This window comes from Geotrypetes seraphini, chromosome 7 (assembly GCF_902459505.1).
Source record: "Geotrypetes seraphini chromosome 7, aGeoSer1.1, whole genome shotgun sequence".
NCBI classification, from domain to species: domain Eukaryota; kingdom Metazoa; phylum Chordata; class Amphibia; order Gymnophiona; family Dermophiidae; genus Geotrypetes; species Geotrypetes seraphini.
Genome location: NC_047090.1, coordinates 83,300,522 through 83,325,107, shown reverse-complemented (window position 1 = coordinate 83,325,107; position 24,586 = coordinate 83,300,522). Strand labels below are relative to the sequence as shown.

Genomic DNA, 24,586 nt, shown 5'->3' with positions numbered 1-24,586 from the left:
GAGGAGAGACTGGAAGCCCTGAATATGTATACCCTAGAGGAAAGGAGAGACAGGGGAGATATGATTCAGACGTTCAAATACTTGAAGGGTATTAACATAGAACAAAATCTTTTCCAGAGAAAGGAAAATGGTAAAACCAGAGGACATAATTTGAGGTTGAGGGGTGGTAGATTCAGGGGCAATGTTAGGAAATTCTACCTTACGGAGAGGGTAGTGGATGCCTGGAATGCGCTCCCGAGAGAGGTGGTGGAGAGTAAAACTATGACTGAGTTCAAAGAAGCGTGGGATGAACACAGAAGATTTAGAATCAGAAAATAATATTAAATATTGAACTAGGCCAGTTACTGGGCAGACTTGCACGGTCTGTGTCTGTGTATGGCCGTTTGGTGGAGGTTGGGCAGGGGAGGGCTTCAATGGCTGGGAGGGTATAGATGGGCTGGAGTAAGTCTTAACAGAGATTTCGGCAGTTGGAACCCAAGCACAGTACCGGGTAAAGCTTTGGATTCTTGCCCAGAAATAGCTAAGAAGAAAAAATAAAAAATAAATAAATAAATTTAAATTGAATCAGGTTATGCAGACTGGATGGACCATTCGGGTCTTTATCTGCCGTCATCTACTATGTTACTATGTTCTGCAAAAAGACCAGGGGTTCTACTTCAAATACTTATTCATACCGAAAAAGACCGGAGGTCTTTGTACATTTCTAGACCTCCATGCTCTCAACAAGTATTTGGTGAAGGAGAAATTCTTGATGCTTTCCCTGCGAACCTTATTTCCACTCTTGGAGAAGGATAACTGGCTTTGCTCTCTGGATCTCAAAGAAGCATACATGCATATTACAATCCTTCGAGCCCACAGAAAGTATCTTTGCTTTCGGCTAGGAACACGACACTTCTAATACAAGGTGCTGCCATTTGGCCAAGTGTTGGCACCCAGGGTATTCACAAAATATTTAGTTGTAGTAGTGGTTTTCATGTATTTCCTTAACTTGATGACTGGCTGATCAGTTAGCCATCAACTCAACCATATGTTTCCTGGAACTTCTAGGCTTTGCAGTCAATTACCAGAAGTCCCATCTCCAATCAGCCCAGAATCTGGAATTCATTGGGACTCTACTGGACATGACTCAGGGTTGTGCTTACTTCTCTCATAAGAGGCTTAGATGCTCTACTTCACCTCTGCAAACATGTGCCTACTCTCCATATCATCACTGTGAGACAGATGATGCATATTATAAGACACATAGCCAACAGTTCATGTAACTCTGTTAGCACATCTTCACCTCAGAGAGTCTCTGTGGACTTGCCTCACAGTGGTCCCAAACCACAGATCAGCTATCTTAGAAACTCAGGGTCCCCCTTCCTGCAACGTCAGTACATTCTGTGGTGGTTGGTACTGACAAATCTGTCAAGGAGCCTACTTTTTCATAGTCTTCTGCATCAGACGATACTAACAGATGCCTCCATGTTAGGATGGGAAACCCACCTAGATGGCCTTCATACTTAGGGCACTTGTATTAAAGAAAAATCTTTCCACATCAATCTTCTAGAGCTACGATCAGTTCACAGCGCTCTTCAATCCTTTCATGTTTGCCTTCTCAACCAAATAGTACTGATCTGGATAGACAATCAAGTGGCCATGTATTATGTAAACAAACAAGGGGGTATGGGATCTTGCGCACTCTTCCGAGAAGCAACACAGATCTGGAATTGGGCAATTCTGTGAAACATATTTCTCAAGGCTGTGTATCTAGCAGGCAAACAAAACACTGGCAGACAGACTGAGCAGATTCCTTCAACCTCACAAATGGTCACTACTACTATTTATCATTTCTATAGCAATGAAAGGCATACACGGCACTGTACATTTAACATTCAATGGTCCCTGCTCAGATGAGCTTATAATCTAATTTGGACAGACAGGACATCTCAGGGTTGGGGAGTTTCTGGCAGAAGGAATGATCATTCAGCTCGACAGTATTACATCAGATATTCTCAGTCTGGGGAACTCCACAAATCTCTTTGCATCTCCAAATAATCACAAACTTCCTCTTTTCTGTTCCACACTATACTCGCCTCATCGTTTGGACTCCTGATGCTTTTCTCCTGGATTGGACAAGCAAATTTCTCTGTACATTCCCTCCAATTCCTCTAATAGGGAAGATACTGTTCCAACAATGATGGGAGCCAACCACCATGATCCTCATAGCTCCAAGGTGGCCAAGAGAACCCTGGTTTCTCCTTCTTCAACTCATTGTAATGGAACCTCTTCCACTGAAAATATTTCCAACTTTGCTGACCCAGAATGAAGGATCCCTTATCCATCCCAGTCTCCATTCTCTAACACTCACAGCTTGGTACCTTTCTCCCAACTGACAGATGAATTTACTCTCTTTGCTCTAGTATCGTCCATAATAGGTGCTTCCAGGAAACCATCCACACAACGCAGTTACAGTTTTTCAAGTGGATTCTGTCATCAGGTCTGGATTATCTTTTATATCTCTCCCAACTCTGGTCTAAAGATGACTTCAGTAAGGATGCATCTCAGTGCTAACAGTGCCTGTCATATACCTCTGAACAATAAACCTCTGGCTACACACCCATTGGCTTCCAGCTTCATGAAAGCTCTATTTCATTCCAAACCTCCAATCAAATTTCTCCAGTTGCTTGGGACATCAGTGTTACTCTTTCCACTTTGATGAAGCTTCCATTTGAACCACTTACAACTTCTCTCAAGCACCTTACTTCGAAAGTAGTTTTCTTAATCGACATTGCTTCCATATTCCGAGTTAGTGAACTACAAGCACTTCTCTCAGATCCACCTTAAACAACAATTTATCATGATAGAGTTGTACTTCACACACATCCCAAATTCCTATCTAAAGTAGTCTTGGACTTTCATCTCAACCAGTCTATAGTTCTGCCTGTCTTATTCCCAAGACTACATTCCCAACTTTGTGAAGCTGTACTCCACACTTTGGACTGTAAACATGCTTTGGCTTTCTACCTGGATTGAACTAAGACTCATAAAACTTCCACTCAACTATTCCTGTCATTTGATCCTAACAGGCTGGGAATTCCTGTAACCAAAAGAACAATCTCTACATGATAGGTGGAACATATCTCCTTCTGTTATGCTCGGGCTGGGCTACCGCTGGAAAGTTGTGTCACATCCCTTAAAGTTAGAGCAATGGCAACTTCAGTAGCGTATCTATGTTCCACTCCATTGAGGTCATCTGTAAAGCAGTGACCTGGTCCTCAATTCATACTTTCACATCTCACTACTGTCTGGAGAATCATTCCAGCCAGGATAGTCTGTTCGACCAAGCAGTTTACAAAATTTATTCTCTTTAGATGCCAACTTCCCTTCATCCGTTCAATATTAGCTAGGGAGTCGCATCTGTGAAAATATACTGCTTGCTTGTCCTGGGATGAAGCACAGTTATTTACCTCTGTTATTCAGGGACAGCAGGCAGATATTCTCGCAACCCTCCCTCCTCCCTTAGTTGGCTTCTTAGCTTTTTTACTGAACTGATGATCCAGCAAGCTGATGATCAGGTGGGAAGGCACAGGCGCTCTGCGGTACAGGCAGTCTCGAGACTTTTGAAGAAGTTTAAAGTGACGGTACACTTTTGCACTGTTTGTACCAGGGCTGCATGGATGACATCACCCATCTGTGAGAATATCTGCCTGCTGTCTCTGGATCACACCTGTTACAGGTAAGTAACTGTGCTATCGCACCAATTCATTATTTTCTTGTAATTCATTTTTGTAATTCATAGTCTTTTATTAATGGAAATATGTTGTAGATTTACTTGTCTTCAGTGGAGTAGATTTAATTTGCTTAATTGCCAGTAGCTGCTGCTTTAACCTACTACTGCTGAGAAGTCTATCCCTTAGTTCTGAGCTATCTTAATATTGGACATTATGGCGTTAGGTATGCCTCTGCTTTGGTTTTGTCCTTAAAACTTCACAACTATTTGACTAGGTGTTAGGGATGGAATTTTACTAAGGAGTAGGATAGTTTATAAATAGATCCATTTTTCATAAACCCAATAGTTTGTTTAACAGTTTAACATTAATTTTACAGATTTAGATCTATGCTGTTGGAACTTGAGCATTGTGATTGTAAATAGGAAGATCAAGTTAAAAACTCATATTTCTGTTTTGTAGGATCATGTATAGAGAAATGAAGGACTCTGATAAAGACAAAGACAAAGAAAAAGTAGTAAGTATCATTCTATTTATAGTAATCTGTGTTTTCATGGCTGTTAAGCACCAAAGCAATAGCAAAAAGATGGCTGCTGTTTGCAAGATGCAAGCTTTTTTTAAATCACACTAACCTAAAATTCTTAAATAGAACAAAATGGATGTAAATTGAGAACTGTTAAAATGCATGATACTAAAATAAATTTGAGTAATAATGCATGTGACATTTTTGAGACTTTACAATCAGGAAAGACCAACATTTGGTTCTTCCTGTTGTAGGGTTGCTGGTCTATAGAGCATGTGGAACAGTACCTTGGCACTGATGAATTACCAAAGAGTGACTTGATAACCTACCTGCAGAAGAATGCAGACTCGGCTTTCCTGCGCCACTGGAAATTAACCGGCACTAATAAAAGTATTAGGAAAAACAGAAATTGTTCCCAGCTCATAGCTGCATACAAGGTATATGTCTGCCTCCAGGTGTTTGTTTCCTTGGGAATGGCTTTGTGCAGCTTTTAAAGGTTCACAGGCAGGGTGGGAAGAAGAGATGGGAAATGAAATGGTTGTATGATACTATAACAAAAATCTCTATGTGCCAATAATATTTCTAGTAGTGTATTGTTTTGTGACCTTACACCACTAACCACAGATAGTTTGATTCCCATTCTTTGATTTAGTGTTTGTTTCATTTTGTTTTCTATTTTTAAATCTATTTTAAGAGAAGACATACTGAAGATCATTTTTGTTCTCCAATGATTATATGCATTTTTTTTACACTTTTAACTATGTACTAATATTAAGTATTTAAAACAGGAAAAGAATAGTATTTTCTCTTATCAATAAACTACTTTTATTATATGACATAATAAAATGTCTGGAATGTGACAGGCCACAGAGTTAATTGTAAGAATACTTTCTGCAGGATTTCTGCGAAAATGGATCCAAATCTGGGCTGAACCAGGGCACCCTCTCTACATTTCAAAATTCAGACATTCTTAGTCTGGTTCGGGAGCAGCCTCAGGCTAAGGCTGGTACTGGACAGAACTCCTGTGGAGTAGAAGATGTCCTTCAGCTCCTGCGTATTCTGTATATAGTCGCAAGTGACCCTTATTCAACCCGAACTGCACAGGAAGGTAACTGATTATTTTCTGCTATGATTAGCAGAGCTAATGCTAATTAGGTATACAGTTGGAGGTGAATGTTACAAGTGAACCATTGGGCCAACATAGATAATTATTACAGAAAGGGGGATCAAGGAGAGAGGAGGAAAGGAATGGGAAAAACAAGAGAGCCATTGGGCCACTGTGGACTTTTTTTTGGGGGGGATGGGGGGTCAGGGTTAAAGGAATAGGAGAAAGATAAAAAGGGGCCACTGGGCCACACTGACTTTTTTTTTTTTTGGCAGGGGAAGAAAAGACAAGGGTGGGAAGGCATAAGGAGTCCACTAAGACCATTATGGATTTTGGGGGTTGAGTGTCGAAAATGGCAGGGAGAGTACTTGGGCCACTGTGGGTTTTAGGGTAGGGTAGGGTTGAGGGAATCAAAAGGTACATCGTGAGGTTCCCAGGGATAGCACCACTGCAGCACTTATACCAACACCATTATGCAGAAAATTATGCATAATTCTGAAATTTTTGGCTATTACACTTTCTTATCAAAGAATGTTGTACCCTCTTTACTAATTCTTGTGAGCTGAAATGGTTGCTCTGTGTCGGTTACAAATATGACTCTGGCACGTTTGTTTACATACTTTTAAGTATTTCTTTGACAAGCTTGCTGAATTATTGGAACAGCTTTGGTGTAAAAAAAGTCATACATTATTCCCATTCATTGGATCTTAATCATGTAGGCCCCCTTTTACAAGGCCTCGTAGCAATGCTGTCGCAGTAAATGCACTAAAGCCCATAGGAATTGAATGGGCTTCGGTGCATTTACCGAGGCAGCATCACTACCATGGTTTTACAAAAGGGGCTCTTAATGTTACTTATGATAGCATCAGTGTGCCCCATTCTCAGCATAATCATGCTATGGGGTGCTGTGCTACCAAAGAGTTAATCATGGCTATTATATGTGTCCTTTGAATGTGCTTACTTACCTTCACTGTGTGCTTTTGAAGTGACAGGAGGCCTATCAACCACTGGAGCTCTTGGTAGGAGGAAGGTGACAGGACCTTAAAAATACTTTCCTTTGACAAAAAACACAAATATTTCTCTTTACCATTTTAATCTTTCAAAATAAACCCAGTCATATTGTTCCTTGATTGAATTAATTCAATTCATTTTCTATCCCGTTCTCTCCAAGTTCAGAATTGGTTTCAGGTTAATATACATAATATATAGTTAACAGGTTAACAGTTTGCCATAGTTACAGTACATGTTTTTCAATATAAGTTGGGGGTTTTTTTAAATCCTAACTCGACAGTACTAGGGATCTAATGCCAATATACATAATATACAGTTCACAGGTTACAATGCAAGAATTTTCAATACAAGTTTTTCCTAACACGACATACTGAGGATCTACCAGTTTTCAGTGCAATAGGTGAGACATTCTAGACAGATGGATAGTGTCCCCATTGTTGTGTACCATCTGCAGAAGGAGTCCACTCCAGATTTTTTCTCTATGCCTCTGCTCCTTAGCTCCATCTACAATTTTTCCCTTCTGCATGTGACTGCAAGAGTGTTCTGCTCTCCACAATTTATTATTTTATTTGGTGTATTTTTTGTCCCTTTTTTGGGGTTTCTGGTGCTCAGAGAGATTATTCAGCTCTGCCTGCATTAATATTTCACAGACTTCGATCTGTAGCTAACAGGCCAATCCCTGTATTTACTTCATAGGAGGTCAGGGCTGTCCCCATCTTTCTCCTTCTTCCAAATGAGGGTTTGCGCGCAGGCTGTTTGGCATCCATTGGAGACTCGGCAGTGTCTTGCAGATTGACTGCTGCATCTTCTCACCTTCACTCATCCCTGTGCACATCTGTCGGTCCGCAGGGGTGGATATACAGTCAGATATTAGAGGCATTCCCATCATGAGGCAGTGATTTTCTAATTCCAGCTATTGAAAGAGAGCTGAGGCAGACTGCAGCACATTTTCAGTTCTCCTCCACACAAATCCATACTTTTTCTTATGCAGATGATCTCTTTCACCTCTGTGTAGCCAATGACTCTTTCAGGATACATTGCAACACATTTCTATTCTGATTGAGGATATAAGTACATGGTCACAGTGGAACTTCCTTAAATTAAACAAGCAGAAGACGAAAGTGCTATGGTTTGGTGATCACAACTCAGTAACTCATTCAGAGTTAACCCTTTTCTCAAGTGAGAAGCTCATGATTAATAAAATGTCAAAAGTATTAAGAGTAATTCTAGATTCTAATCTGACCATGGGCGAGCAGATTACCTCACTGTATAAAAGAGTTTTCTTCAGATTGAGGCAGTTGAGGATGATAAGATCAGTCCTGAGCCTGACTAATTTTTGGACAGTGACTCAAGCAGTTCTTCTTCCTTATGTAGATTATTGTAACTCTTTATATTGCAACATCATAAAGAAAGGACTTCAGAGGTTGCAACTACTCCAGAACACAGGGGCTACACTGATTTTCTATAAGGCCTGATTTGAGAGAAAACTCAGCTGGGTTAACTCCAGCCAATCAAGTTTCACACTCTTTTTTTAACTCAAGAATGACTCAACGCTATAAATTACCTTTCTTCTCCACGTCAAGTTCAGAGGAAATCACTCTTTGAATATACCTTTGATTTACAAGGCCCAAAAATTTGGAAATGTCTCCTGACCTGCTTACGTCAGACCTCCTCCTATCTTTGATTTAGGAAGGTGCTAAAAACGCATCTGTTTTAATTATAGTCTTTGCTACTATTCATAATGTCTATGTTGCTAACCTTATTAATCTTATGTAAGACGCAGTGATTCTCAGTTGACATTTGCGAGATATAAGAAACTGTATGGTATGGTAAGAATGTGGTGAATCAGGGAGGTTTGAAATTCAAAGTTTTGAGGGCTTCTGCTTGTTCCTCTATATTTCCACTCCTGAAAAATCCTAAAATCGCCATGTCTTATCTTCCAGTGTTTTGGGCGCGATTATCTTAATGGTGGCCATCTTGGATTTTTAGGAAACCTTTTTTTTTTTTCCAAAAGTTCACTGTTTCTCCAAAACTGCAATTTTTGCCTAAAAACTTATTGGGATAGAGTCCTTGGGCTCTTCTGATGTGAATTCTTGCCAGGATTGCACAAATTTAGCGCCTCAAGCGTTCTTGCACTATGTGCCCGGAAGAGGTGGTAGTGTCCAGCTTAGCTCCTCCTCTGCTGAAGCAGGTGACCAAACGCTTGGCTAGCCCAGTGGGATGGCCTTCTTTATTTTCAGGGCGGAGCGTGGCTACTAGTTCCATGTGCCTAACTGCGGATCTCTGAATTTATGAAACATTTGTGTAATGAGTTTCAAAGCTGGCATTCTTCCCCTGTGCATCACCGCTGTGCCTCAGATGCATCTATTAGTGGCGTAGCTTCTATGGACACGTCCTCCTCTGTCAGCCACGTTTCCTACACAGCCTGATCCTGATCTGGGGGATCCTGATGATGATGACCAACATGCTGATGCCTTAATTGCAGGTGCAGTGCTTCCCGTAACGGGAGATCAGAAACTGTGTGCGGGATCTGCGGATCCCTCTGGGGTTTTGTAACCTGGGGATGATCCCATGGTTCTACATTTAAGTCTGCAGCTTTGCTGGATCTTATTTCAGTGTCTTTGCAGGGATTGCATTTAGTCACTCAGCCATCTACTTCTTCCTGGCTTTGTGTGCGCTCGCAGTCTTCCACCTATCCCTGGCACCCCGATATTAACATTCTGATTTCAGAGCAATTTGATTTTCCAGAAGGTGCTCTTGATAGCGAGGGCCATGTCTTCCTTGTATCCTCTGGCACAGAAGTGTCAACAGCTACCGAGTCAGCCTAGAGTGGATTCTTTGGTTGCGCAGGTGAATAAGCGCACCTCTCTAACCAATGAAGGTAGGTGTTTAAAGATATGCAAGACCACTGTGTGATGTGGTCCGCTGGAGACTTTTTGATGCAGCGTTTTTAGGTATAAAGGCTGCTTCGGCGGCATCCTTTGTCACACACACCTGTCTCTCTCAACTGTACACGCTGGAGAGTGAGGCTGTGAATCCTCCTCAGCTTATTTTGGCTGGGTCAGATTATGTTTCTGACGCATTGTATAACCTTATGTAGGTTTTGGCAAAGGTGTCAGTGCACTCCATTTCTGCCTGCAGGATGCTCTGGACTAGGCAATGGGCTGGTGAATCCACTTCCAAGGCTACTTTGGCTAGACTTCCCTTTAAGGGGCAGTTATTGTTTGACAAGGGCCTGGATGACCTCATGAATTCTTTGGTGGACCAACACCCTAAGACCCTGCCTGACAGCAGACCCAGGACCTCTAGAGGTTCTGGTCGCTCTAATTTTTGTGGTTCCTGGTGATCCCCAACCGTATGCGAGTGACGCTTTGCAGAAATTTTCCCAGGGCTCCCAGCTACAGGCGATGCCAGCCTTCTGCCTCCCATCCTGCACCCTCTGCCAAAAAGACACAATGACACTAGGCCAAAAAGCAGACTCTCGACATTCCTGTCCACCTGGGTTCTCATGTCGTCCGACCAGTGGGTCCTGGACATTGTTCGGTTGGGCTACAAACTGGAATTTGTCTGACCTCTGATGGACTGGTTTGACAGACTGAAACTGTGTACCCAGATTTCTTCCCTTCTGGAGCTGCCAGTTCCTTTGGTGTGGGACTATCTTCAGGTCCTGGGGTCCATGGTGGCCACTATAAATGTAGTGCCGTGGGCGAGGACGCACATGTGTCCTCTCCAGCATGCCTTACTCTCTTGCTGGGCTCCACACATAGATGCTTTACATTCCTGTCTTCCCTGGATTCTGAAGGCTCGAGCCAGCTTTCCTGCCAACCCTCTTGGATTTTGCCAGACTCATGTTTTATATATTCCTTATACTTCTCCAGAGTTGTCATTCTGGCTGCTTGGGAGTCCCACAGATGCAAATATTATGCCTGCTTGTCTTGGTAGAAAACAAAAATACTTACCTGTAGCAGGTGTTCTCAGGACAGTGGGCATAGATTCTCACAACCCACCGACCTCCCCTAGTTGACTTCTTAGCTTTGTTACTAAACTGCAAGTCCTGTGAGCCAACATCAGGTGAGAAGGCACTGGTACACGCGTGGTACAGGCACTGCCTTAAAAAACTTTAAAGCGACACTGCACTAGATAGTGTCTGTGGATGGCATCACCTACATGTGAGAATATATGCCTGCTGTCCTCGGAGAACACCTGCTACACTTTGCTTTATGTACTGATTAAATTGTGGAGCGTTGGAAGTATATAAAAGGCTATATCAAAGCAGTGCTGCAAAGCAATACAGACAAATGGCAAACAGAAGCAGAAATTTTTAAGACAGTTTCTAAGAATCCTTAACACTAATTCCTAATATAGATACCTAGGCCTAATGAAAACATACAGATATCAGATTGTTTATTGAATTTAATATACTGCCCTTTTTGAGAGCAAAATCAATGCGATGTACAATAAAAACATAAAATGAAATAAAGCAAACCCCCCAGTAATAAAAAGAAGCGAATCAATCATTTATTCCTCAGAGTAAAAGACTAACACTCTCTCATAAACCACTATTCCATTATTTTATTACTTATTTTATTTAAAATATCTACAATCAATTTAAAGGCCTAAGCGGCTCAAAAAAAACATACATAATAACAATAAAGTACAACATAGCTATCGCAATAAATAAAACCAATAAAAATCATCCTATCTAATTTAATCTTAATCTATTCTTCAGGATCTTACTCCAGCATCACTCGACTAACCAAGAAGTTCTGGTATCAACCAAAAGCTTGAACAAAGAAATGTGTTTTAAGTAATTTCTTAAATTGTAACACATTTTTACAGAATCTTATTACTCCAGATTTCTCATTCCACAAAATTGGGCCTACAGCAGAAAAGGAGGATTTTATAGTACTTCACTGCTTCTCTCTTTTGTATGTCTAATAACATGTAGTTTTCCAATCTTAGTGATCTACTCGGTCTGTATAATGCCAAGTACTTGGTCAAATAATCTGGTAAAGTACCATAAATCCCTTGTTGGATTATCTTCAAGATTTTAAATTGTACACGATAATAAACCGGTAACCAATGGAGTTGCTTCAAGATTGGAGAAATGTGTTCAAAACAAGATTTCCCCATCAGAACCCAAGCCGCTGAATTCTGTACAATCTACAGTGCTTTCATACGGACCATTGGCAGCCCCAAGTAAATATTGTTACAATAATCAAGCTTTGATAGTAGCATCATTTGTAGGTCGAACTTCACGGTATAGTGGTATATAAGAAATAAATTATTATTATTATTAAAGTCCCAACTAGTCAGTATATTCCTCAACTGGGATAACTTTCTGATTGCAAAATGCATTAACTGTACTATTGTCACTGCTTGAGTTTTTAATGATAATTTCACGCTCACATAAACCAGGAAACTCAGTATAACGAAAAAGCTTTTTCCAAAAGAAAAGTGTTCAATACAGTATGGAACATACTATATGACTGTTCTAACTTAAAATGTGGTAAAGAAAATAAAAAGCTAATTTTCTGGTGTATTCCCATTTAACCTTGGAAGGACTGATAAGAACGAGCCTGTTATCTCTTAATGACCATAATGTACAAGTAGGTGCTCATATATGGAATAATGAGCACTGATAAAAATGCAGTAACATCAGAGTGTAAAACTTGGTGGACTAATGATAGCATTTTATGTTGAATCCTATATTCTATGGGCAACCAATACTATTGTTTTAATAAAGAAATAGCATGATCATAGCATTTTTCATGACAAAGTATTCTTGTGGCAGTGTTTGTAAGTATCTGAGATAAGATTTTTTAATACCTGTGTAGATGTTATTCCAATAATCATATCTTACAAGAATTTTTTCAGATCTATAAACCAAGAAGAGAACTTAGAGATGTAAATGGGATGAAATTAAGTTTGGAGGGTAGAATGTCGACTATGCATGCTAGGATCGGAGCATCAATGATATCTGTGGCTGGTGTACAACTATGGAATGCCTTGCCTGGTATCTTGTGATTTTGTATGGGGAGGATGAATTTTAAGAAAATGCTGAAAACTCAATTGTTTGCTAATGCCTTCTTATGCTAAGATATATTTCAGTTGATAATCGCCTTCTACAAATTTTTTTTTCTGACATATAATTTAAAGCTTGTTTGTACTTCTGAATTGATCGAATTTGTGCTCTATCCCTATTATAACAGGGATGGTTAACGATGTTGTCTTGATATGTCTATGTTATACGTGATAATCGGAGGAAAACAAGATTCTGTGTATGTCACATGGAAACCGCATGTTGTATGCAGTATATAAATTTTTTAATAAATAGAATTTATAAAGGCATAGAAGGTTTCAACACACACTCAAATTCTGGCAAAAGTCAGCTAAATGCCCAGCGGCATTCTTCCATCCCTGCAGGATTCCCACAATTTTCATTCCAATGCAGCTTTCAAGTACAAAGTACTCAGGGATTTTGTTGCTATTTAGTCAGGCTGCCAGCCTCCCCATGGATATCCCCCTCCCATGAAAATTATTGTGCCCAGGTAGGCATGGCATGATTTTCTATTTCCTTCATTTATATGCCTCTGTGTCTTTATTTTCCTGAATAAAATATAAAAGTTGAAACTTCCAGAAATCTTATTGTAAAGGTGCTAGACAATGACGTTCATAGTGATCTATTTACTTTATTAACTCTGCTCACTCTCTTTTGACCCTTGTACCTTATACATGCACAAGTTCATGCATAACCTATAAAAGTTTTAATATTTTAATATTTGCAGAAGGAGATGAACAGCTTCAGTTTAATGTTCCAGCAGATGAATTCACCAGTAAGAAAATTACTACTAAAATTCTACAACAAATTGAGGTAATTATGCCTTGTATTAAGCACCCCATTCATGCCATATGGATTTACCAAGTGGGAATGAAAGAGCTACAAATTCAGTTTAACTCCATCTGAGGCTCAGGAACCCTCTCAAGGGATAATGTATTAAGCTGTGAGCTGTCCTTTAGCATGGCACTTCGCTTCCGGTTTTTCTGTGCTCTAAAGCTGTATATTGCATAGCAGATCATAACATTTTATCTTCAGTGTCTTAAATTTTAAAAAAAATTCCCATGGTGCATTTAAGGAGCTGAGTCACTAACATTTACCGTATTCTCTGTTTCACTACCATTAGGCAGGCCTGAATAGGCTTTCTTGTCCATTATCATTTTTGTTCCAAGAATGTGCACTGCTCCTAACCTTAAGTCAGTGAAGAGGTTCGGATAGGAGAGGGAGCGCCCATTAGGACCACTAGAGATTGCTTCAGTGGGGCTTTTGGATTTATTGGCAGGCTGACCCCTAGTTTATTCTGACATACCACTAGGAGACAGGTGCGGCCACTTTTCATGGTAGCTTATTAAGATGAGGATGATGTCCACCACCAGGTAAATACTGTGGATGGTGCCAGAGTCTGTGGGTAGTGCCAGAGTATTGGAGAGTCTCTGATTGAGAGCCTCCTATGCTAGTTGTCCTGGTAAGAAAGAGACTCGCAAGCTGCTGGCCCTTTACAATTTTTGATTGTTGGGTTTTATAGATCATATTGCTCAGCTACTGTCTTAGTTTTTGTATTCCCTCCAAATTGCCCACTGAGTGCATTATGATCAAGCTCTCAGCATCAGGCTATATTGACAAAGGAACAATTCCCTTTTAGAAGCCTGTACAATAGAACTTGTTCAACCAGAGGAAGGATAGCAGGTATTTTATTCCAAATATTTCCTGAACACAAATAGATAAGATTCCCATTCTAGACCTAAGAACCCTGAGCAAATACTATACGCACTCAGAGAAAAGTTCAAGATGATTTTCCTAGGCACACTAATTCCATTCCTCCTGTGTTCTCAGGACTTAAAGAATATTCATACTTACATAAAGAGAGCTCCCATGACTGGAATGTATTTAATTTCAAAAGGAAAACACCACTTCCAGCGCCGCATACTACTTTGTAGCCTATGTCAATTTCTCAAATATTCACAAAATGCTTAGTCAAGAGCAAATCACTGGGACAGACAAAAAGATCAATGTGCACAGCTGTTCAGTTGCTGGAGTTGCTAGTGTTCATAATAAATTGTCCCAAATCTCACTTAAGTAGTTGGAGTTCATAGATGCCCTGCTAGACACAACTAGGACCTTTCTTTTTCACAGAGGATCACAAGTTTAATGTTCATAGTGGAAGAAATTCAAATGAGTCAGCAGATAGTAACATAGTAACATAGTAACATAGTAGATGACGGCAGATAAAGACCCGAATGGTCCATCCAGTCTGCCCAACCTGATTCAATTTAAATTTTTTTTTTTTTTTCCTTCTTAGCTATTTCTGGGCGAGAATCCAAAGCTCTACCCGGTACTGTGCCTGAGTTCCAACTGCCAAAATCTCCGTCAAGACCCACTCCAGCCCATCTACACCCTCCCAGCCATTGAAGCCCTCCCCAGCCCATCCTCCACCAAACGGCCATACACAGACACAGACCGTGCAAGTCTGCCCAGTTACTGGCCTAGTTCAATATTTAATATTATTTTCTGATTCTAAATCCTCTGTGTACCAAAATAATAGATGTTGAGGATGATCCATGTGGCTTTAACAGTCATGTAGCACCTCTGGCATATTTCAGTTTGAGACAGATTCAATGGGCCTTCAGAACTCGGGATTTGTAGGATTACTGGAAAGTTTCAGGATGTAATTTCTCTGGGATTCACTATGTTGGTGGACAAATCAATCTGGCAAAAGATGTCCCCTTCCAAATTTCTCCAATTCATGCAGTGTTGATAGAAGCATCCAAACTGGCCTGGGGAAGCCAGTTAAGATAGGTTGCATATACAAGGGATGTGATCTTCCCAGAAGAAACTCCATCAGATAGATTACTACTACTACTATTAATTATTTAAAGAGCGCTACCAGACATACGCACTATACAAAGTCACAAAGGAGACAGTGCCTGCTTGAATGAGCAAGAACCAGAAGGCCTTGAGCATGCGCAGATGCTCAAGGCCCAACCCAGCCAAGAGGGAGGATTTTCGGGCACCGTCAAGTCCTGTTCGTTGGTCCTGGTGCCAGTGCCAAATCAGGGTAAGGGATGGTATTTGGGCACTCGGTAGGGGATGCTGGATCACGGTGGGGGGGAGTGACGTGAGCGGGGTTGGGGGGGAGCACTCACAAAATTGAGTCAACAATTGGTTTGCAAGGCACGATTTGCGGGAATGTTTTGCTTGTCTTGCAAAACACTCGCAAACCGCGTTACTCGCAAACCGAGGTTTGACTGTATATATACTCTGAAAGAAAGATGGGAGAGAGGGGATATGAGAGAGACATTTAAATATCTCCATGGTGTTAAAGTACATGAGGTGAGTCTTTTTTTTCAATGAAGGAAAACTCCAGAAGAAGAGGGCATAGAATGATGTTAAGAAATGATAAGCTCAGGAGTAATGTAAGAAAATACTTCTTTACAGAAAGAGTGATAGATGCGTGGAATAGTCTCCCGGTGGCGGTAGTAGAGATGAAGACTGTATCTGAATTCAGGTTAGAGTGGAACAGGCATGTGAGATCTTTTAGGGAGAAGAGGAGATAATGGATGCTATGGAGGGACAGGCCATTTGGCCTTTATTTGCCATCGTGTTTCTGTGCTTCTATGTTACTATGCTAAAAGAAAAAATGATTAAAATTTCAGGTTTTCTTTCACATCAAAAATTAAATCATTAAATCATTTCTTTGCCTTTGCTCAGTGCCTCCGCTGTGCATCCCTTGATCTGCATCCTTTTATCTCACTTTCGATCAATCACTGAACTGGACATGCTATAGAGGGGCTCCAGTGCTAACAGTACCACAAATGCAATAGAGCTTTAAAGTTAATTGAAGGAAGGAAGGGAAATAGAAGAGAGAGACTGAAGCTAAAGGAAGGGTGACAGTATGAGAAGATTCAGAATGGATTGAAGACAGATTATACATTGTTAGAATGTTAAAAAAATAATTTTTTTGTGAAATTTAGACTGCATATTTTCTGAAATGTCTGTTGACTTTCTGTTTGGTCTTGTAATTTGTTGGAGGCACTGTGTTACAGATTATTTTTTTTACATTGTAAATAGTAATCAGGTAATATTGTGTGTTGCATTACAGGAGCCATTGGCATTGGCAAGTGGAGCCTTACCAGATTGGTGTGAGCAGTTAACTAGTAAATGTCCTTTCCTAATCCCCTTTGAAACCAGACATCTTTATTTTACTTGCACAGCATTCGGAGCCTCAAGGTGAGACCCAGCTAGCTTAACCTTTTCATACTGAGTACAAGAGTGTTCTCTCATTTATTTTGCTCTAAAGAGATTTAATAAGCCACTGTTTCTGTAAATAGCAAATACTAATGGGAGCTAATTGCAGAACGAGTTTATGGAGCATAAAATACCTGTTTTTTTGTAGTTATTGCTTATTCAGTTCTCCTTGAATTGAACTGATATGACTCTAATACAAATATACTGTATACTGCGACAATGATGCCTATTCCTGTTAACAACCCATAGTAGCTCTTTATTACAGAAATAGGACCTAGTAGCCCTTTGCTTTGGCAGAAGTTGCCTTCATCAGGAGTCCATTAAACACAATGAATTGCCTTGTAGTTGATGTAGAGCTGGTACTAAGATCAAAAGTTGCTACTGCTGGATGAGGCTTTAAAAATTGTACAAGCACTTTTGTTTAATGGACTCCTGATGAAGACAACCTAAGCCAAAACATATTTCTGTAATAAAGAGCTACTGTGGATTTTAAATTTGTTTGCCTGAATTACCCACCCCATTTTCTCTTTGCTTGAGCTCTGTGGGATTTTTTTTGGGGGGTTGGTTTTTTTTTTAATATGACACATTGCTATTAACTGCATAAGTGCAGGAGGAGAAATATGAGGTTTTCCCAGGTTGACTCAAACAGACTTTTTTTAAATTAGCAACAAGGTGGAGTTTATTTGCAAATCAATGTAGAATTGGTCCAGCCTAGAGAGTGATACGGAGACTAATTTTCCCCCGTCCCCACGGGAACTCATTTTCGTGTCACATCCCCGTGAGTTCTTTTCCTGACCCTGCCCCATTCCTGCAAGCTCCATTCTCATCTGCACAGGCCTCAAATTCTTTAAAATCATAAGTGTTCCAGGCTTGTGCGGTTAAGGCAGAACTTGCAGGGACAGCGACAGCGACACAACTCGTGAGCATAGGATGGGAAAATTGAGTTCCGACAGGGACAGATTTGTCCCTGTGTCATTCTCTAGTCCAGTCACACCACAGAAGGACTTAGCAATGTTTGGAATGTGTTATATTTCCTAGAGCAATTGTATGGCTGCAGAATAGACGTGAGGCCACAGTAGAAAGGACGAGAACGACGAGTGCTGTAAGACGAGATGATCCTGGTGAATTCCGAGTGGGCCGCCTGAAACATGAGAGGGTGAAAGTTCCAAGGGGTGAATCCCTGATGGAGTGGGCAGAGAATGTTATGCAGATTCATGCTGACAGGAAGTCTGTACTTGAGGTATACACTTTTTAAAACTACTTTGCATTTTCATTGGGTAGTATATCATCCAGAACATCCATCTGAGCTCTAAAAACATAGCTAGGTATCTAGTAGGGATTTCCTATCCCATGTTATGACAAAACTTAGCATAAAGTGGCTGTTAAAGAATTGACATTCGGAGCGTTGCATTTGTACTGTTGATAGAGTGATCGCCAAATCCAAGTTAAACCCACCCCAAATACACTCCATAACACTACCAAACTTAGAATGCCTCGTTTCTCAATAGGCCACGACAAAAAAAATTACAATCATACTAGTCTACAGAGCATCCTCTTCTCCTATGTCTGCGCTAGATGAACTGCTAACCATTATAAGCAACCTGTCCGTAATCCATAAACAAATCGTAGTCCTAGACGATCTCAACTTCGCGGACTACCCAGAAATCACGGATGCCCCACGAGATTTCATCAAAACACTGTCAGATCTGGGACTCACTCAACAAATCACCTCTCCAACTCATTCCTCTGGAAATACAAACGAGGGGGAGGACTAGCAATTCTAGTAAAAAACAATCTCAACCTAAAAGTGCTACACAAACAATCAACCCCTCACTTAGACCTTCTTGCATGCCAACTCTCCGACAACACACTCACAGGCACCTTGAACTGTCTGCTATGCTACATCACTCCAGGAAAATGGAACACCTCAAAACTTGATCTCGAAGAATTCTTATTCCAGAACTCTCTAACCTCCACATACAACTTGCTCCTAGGAGACATCAATCTCCACCTCGAAGACCACACATCCAAACAAGCAAACGAAATACTCTCATATCTCGACGCCCTATCCTACCAGATCCTCAATCCGGAACCCACGCATGATAAAGGCCACCAACTTGATATAGCAGCATTCACGCCTCATAACCTCCACACCCCAAATATTCACATCACCAATGGTACCTGGCATCCCTCTATTTGGTCAGACCACCACAAATACACCTTCACAATCAACTGGCCTCAAAATAACATAAAATCTATGCCCCAAAAAACAACCTTCAAATCTAGACAGAAAATTGAACCAGCCACATTCTGGGACAAAGTGGACCCTGCAATCGACCCCACTGACCCTACAGACTTCGTAAAACACTGGCGCACCCTAAGTGAAACAACCTTGAACAAGCTAGCCCCAGAAAAAACCAAACACAGAACCTGCAGACCCTCAGACAAGTGGTTCGACTCCGAACCTACTAAAAAGGCATTGCAGACAACTTGAAAGATCTTGGAGAAAAAAGAGAAATGACTAAACCAAATCCGCTTAGAGAACCCAAATCAAACTATATAACATCAAACTTAAGGAAAAGCGCAAAACATACTACACTAAACTAATTGGCACAAACAACTCCGACACAAAAACACTCTTCAACTTAGTAAAAAAACTTACGGACACAAACCCATTCCTTGCCACTCAAGGCAATAAAACATCAACAGCTTCCCAATTAGCAGACCATTTCAATATCAAGATCATCAAAATCAGAACTACCTTCAACAACTCAACTACCACACTCAACGAGTTAATAACAACCCCCACAACGGAAGAAGCCATAACTGCAGACAGAACATGGACCACCTTCCCAACTCTACAATGGCCTGATTTGAACCGACTATATAAAAAATACAGCAACACCTCATGTGACTTGAACTACTGCCCATCGTATCTATTCACAAATGCCTCCCCTAAATTCAAAACCAGCCTCACGCAGTGGATACAAAGCACTCTCATAGAAGGCCAATTCCCACAAGATCTTGGAGAGATCATAATCACACCCTTACTGAAAGACCAAAAAGGTCCTGTAGACACACCTACCAACTATAGACCTATCGCTTCGATCCCATTATATGTCAAGCTGATTGAAGGACTTGTGGCTCAATACCTCACCAACTACCTAGCTGACCACAATATACTTCACTCATCTCAATCAGGATTTAGATCTTACCAAGCACGGAAACACTACTAGCAACACTACTGGACATAGCCCGACAATACCTCAGTAAAGGACAAAGGATCCTAATTATCCAACTAGATCTTTCCGCCGCCTTCGATCTAGTTGATCATACCATACTACTCCAGATACTTGATGCAATAGGGATCTCAGGGGTGGTTTACAACTGGTTCCAAGGATTCCTTAAAACAAGAACGTACAGAGTTAAGATAAATGATACGAAATCTAACCCATGGTCAAATCCATGCGGAGTCCCGCAGGGATCTCCACTTTCACCCATTCTATTCAATCTCTACATCTCCTCCCTTGGTACCACTCTAGACAACCTAAATGTAACATCATTCAGCTACGCAGACGACATAACTATTCTCCTCCCCTTCGAAACCCAAGACCACACCTCAACAGGACACCTGGAAACAATACTGGACGAAGTAGAAAAATGGATGACAAACCACAAATTAAAACTAAACTCGGACAAAACCAAATTCTTAATGCTTGAAACGGACAAAAACCCATCCATAACAGACCTGGAAATTAAAGCAATCAAATACCCAATCCAAACCTCCCTCAAAATCCTGGGAGTGCTGATAGACAGATGCTGCACTATGCAGACTCAAATCAACAAAACTACTCAAAAAGCATTCTTCACAATGCGCAACTTAAGAAAAATAAGGAAATTCTTTGACAAAGAACACTACAGGATCATTGTACAATCCCTGGTACTAGGTCTTGTGGACTACTGCAATATCCTATATCTACCATGCCCTACAAACATGATCAAAAAACTACAGACCGTTCAGAACACAGCTCTCAGACTAATCTACTCCCTCGGAAAATATGACCACATCACCAACGCCTACCTAGACTCACATTGGCTACCGATTAGAGCCAGAATTCAATTCAAACTATACTGTCTAATCTTCAAAGTATTCAACGGTACTGCACCCAACGATCGCCTAAACCGTAACCTTCCACCCAGAATAAGAAGAACACTGACACCATTCTCATACCCACCACTCAATGGCACTCATCGTAAAAAGCTTTATGATAACCTCATAGCAACGCATGCAGCAAAACTCGAACCCTCCATCACCAGATTGTTAACCTCAACATCTGACTTCAAAGCATTCCGTAAAGAAATCAAAACGCTGCTATTCAAAAAGTATATACAATCTACCTAATCTCCCTCTCCTCCTCCACTTACACCAACCAGGTTTTGCTCACTCCCTGGCACCATACCCTCAATCGACCAAAAATATATAAAAAAAAAAAAAATACCTGGAACCTAATTCATCCTACCGAAACCGATTACCTACCAACGTATGGAAACAGACTATTTGATATGTAATGTAACCTGATTTATCTTCCAATGTTATTATGTCTACACACTCATTCTGTTATTAAGTCTATACCCTCAATCTGTATTCTCCAATGTCATGTACCCTCCTGGAAATGTCCAGCTCTCTTCTTATGTAATCCGCTTTGAACCGCAAGGTACAAGCGGAATAAAAATCACTAATGTAATGTAATGTAAATACACTAGGCCTAATCTTTCTCTCAGACGGCCCACAAATTGACCAGAAAACATCCTCGCCAACAAACATTGTGGTCCCCTGGACCGATCACCATATAATCACGTTCAGCCTGCACACCAGAGTTAAAGAGGCAGCAGACTGAACAAATTCCCAGGAAACAATTACGTTCGACCCAAAATCAGTAAACCCAACCACATTTTCCCACGGCATCTCCAAACTACAACTAGGCACTAACTCCCTAGAAGAGAAGGCACTGACCTGGCACTAGGGCATTAAAACAGTCTATGAGAACCTAGCAAAAGTCAAGGTGATTAAACCTAACTCACGACCATTCTCTTCACCCTGGTTTACAGAAGACCTGAGAGTACAAAAAAGGAGAGTCAGAAAAGCTGAAAATACTTGGCACAAAACTCTCGGTGACCAGGACAAATCCTCCTGGAAAAACTTGCTGCAAAACTACAAACTAGCCACACATGACTATAAACTAGCCAGATCAAAGGCCATCTTCTCATTAACGAAAAACCTATTCTTCTTATCCCAAGGTCCAATGCATTCCCTGCAAACGAACCTAGACTGCAAATCCCTCTCCACCTTCTTCCATGACAAAATATCAAAGATACGTGCAAATCTGGACTCTGAGGCCAAAGCACTCCCATACATCACAGAGACTGCCCAAGATGACAATCCACCCAAGATGGAAACCTTTAACAATTTCAAACCGATCTCCCACAACGACCTCAAAACTATAATCAACTCCGTATGCCCCGCAAACTCGATCCTGGACCCATGTCCCTCCACTACACTGCTGAACACAAATGAGATATTCCTGGAATCCATCCTACCCCTAATAAATGAGTCCCTTATGACAGGTGTAGTTCCATGGAGCTGGAATTCAGCCATAGTAAAGCCACTCCTGAAAAAAACAACCAAGGACCCAGACAACCCAACCTCCCATTCATCTCAAAAATATTGGAAAAGACTGTTCTCACGCAATTGCAAGACTTCATGGAGACAAACGCCACCCTCTCCAACTTCCAATCGGGCTTCAGGAAACACCACAGCACAGAAACTGTGCTTTTGGACATCCTAGATGACTGCTGGAAAATCCTAGATGATGGAAATGATGCATTGCTGGTACTATTAGATCTCAGTGCTGCCTTCGACACCATAGACCACTCTCTCCTCTTGTCCAGGCTAAAGTCCATTGGATTCCGTGACAATGCACTTCAATGGTTCTCTTCATTCCTGAACGACAGATCGCAGAGAATCCTACTAGGAAAATCCTTATCTGAACCCAAACCACTCCACTATGGAGTGCCTCAGGGAGCTTTACTTTCACCTTTCCTCTTCAACCTCTATGTCAAACCAGTACTGGACATAGCGGGTAAACACCAAATCAGAATCCACTCCTTCACTGACGACCTAGAAACATAGAAACATGATAGCAGAAAAGGGCCACGGCCCATCTAGTCTGCCCACACTAATGGCCCACCCCCTAACTACCTCCATGAAGAGATCCCACATCCCTACAACTCTATCTTCCCCTAGCCCTCACCGAGACACACAAATCAAAAATCTCCAGTCTTGCTTAACTGAAATAAAGTCTTGGATGACCGTAAACAAGTTATAGTTAAATGAATCCAAGACAGAACTTCTCTGGATCCACAAAGATTTATGCGTATACCCCCATCCGTCCTTTTCCTGGGCCACAAACACCCTTACACCCAAAGTCAATGTCCGCAGCCTAGGAGTAACTCTTGATTCTAATTTATCAATGACAGATCACGTATCCAAACTAGTATCATCTTCCTTCTACTACCTCCGCCAGCTAAAAACCATACGTGCCTATTTCTCAGAACCTGAATTTGCCCAACTACTCTACGCTTTTGTTCTATCCTGCGTAGACTATTGTAACACTCTACTAGTGGGCCTGCCTACCAAAACACTCTCCCACCTCCAAAGGGTGCAAAACACTGCAATCCGCCTTCTGAAAAACCTAGGCATCCGTGACCATGTTACCCCTGCATTAGCTTCCATGCACTGGCTGCCCATTCAAAAACGCTGCACCTTCAAGGCCCTGCTCCCCGCTTTCAAAACCTTCCATGAAACGATTCCGTACTACATGAAAACTAAACTACAAATCTACTTCCCAAAGCAACCACTGAGGTCCCAAGGAGAAAAACGACTGACCATACCTTCTGGCCGCTCCCTCAAAACTGAAACCGCCCGCAAACGCTCCTACTCACATTTCATACCCAAACTTTGGCACACAATCCCTCCATCTGTCAGATCACTAGATGGACTCTGGAACTTCCTCAACCCAGCGCCTTAAAGTTATTCACCCTGAAATGCCACCCAGTCAACGCACCTATGTCACTTAATCTCACCAGATGCTACTTAGTACATATGTTTTATTGTCATGTCTATATTGTAATTTATGTAAACTATGTCATCTCTGCTCTGGATTATTATGGATGTACTTTGTAACCCGTTCTGGGCTCCTTTGGGAGGACGGGCTAAAAAAATCGAATAAATAAATAAATAAACTGTGTAATAGTTAGGCAGTTGAACACACTGTATGATTTGCAAAGAATATTTACATTTTAAATTACCGTAATCATTTCTTTTATACTTTGCAGCCTGAAATAAATATGAAAAGCAAAAGAAAACTTAGGGCTCTTTTTACGAAGGTGCGCCAGCGTTTTTAGCGCGTGCTAGCCGAAAAACTATCGCCTGCTCAAGAGGAGGTGGTAGCGGCTAGCGCGCGTACAGCATTGTATTGCACGCTATTCCACGCGTTAAGGCCCTAATGCACCTTTGTAAAAGGAGCCCTAAGTTTTTTTGTATATAGTGCAGTCTATCAAAAGTATACACAAGCAGCAGTAATAGTATCTTTCAAATATGATAGGGTTAAATGTAAGGCACAAGTAGAAGTGGGCATGTTAGCAAAAGAATTTGAAACTGTACCTGCATGTACTAGGTTAAACTTTCATCTTTTTATCATCATCATCTCCAGTCACACCAGCCCCAGTCACTCCAGTTCATGTGACCCATTAACTGCTACCTCCAGCAGGCTTCTGGCCAATCCATATGGTCAGTTGTCTTTCTACTTTCTTTGGTTTATGTACAGACCACAGAGTTGCTGAAGTCATGTAAACATGCATGTCAGTAGGCACAT

General features: G+C 41.1%; 1 protein-coding gene across 10 annotated transcripts in view; it reads left to right on the top strand.

Annotated features, from left to right (window-relative positions):
* HECTD1 (HECT domain E3 ubiquitin protein ligase 1) overlaps positions 1-24,586 on the top strand; it is a 365,311-nt gene that overhangs the window by 292,928 nt on the left and 47,797 nt on the right. For 5 of the 10 annotated variants that reach the window (XM_033952151.1, XM_033952152.1, XM_033952156.1 and 2 more), the window contains exons 30-36: positions 3,650-3,718; positions 4,173-4,227; positions 4,488-4,670; positions 5,131-5,341; positions 13,138-13,223; positions 16,507-16,634; positions 17,691-17,892. In XM_033952151.1, the coding sequence (XP_033808042.1) occupies positions 3,650-3,718; positions 4,173-4,227; positions 4,488-4,670; positions 5,131-5,341; positions 13,138-13,223; positions 16,507-16,634; positions 17,691-17,892 (934 nt within the window). The remainder of the gene's footprint in view (positions 1-3,649; positions 3,719-4,172; positions 4,228-4,487; positions 4,671-5,130; positions 5,342-13,137; positions 13,224-16,506; positions 16,635-17,690; positions 17,893-24,586) is intronic. The other 5 variants (XM_033952155.1, XM_033952154.1, XM_033952158.1 and 2 more) reach the window with 3 other exon arrangements.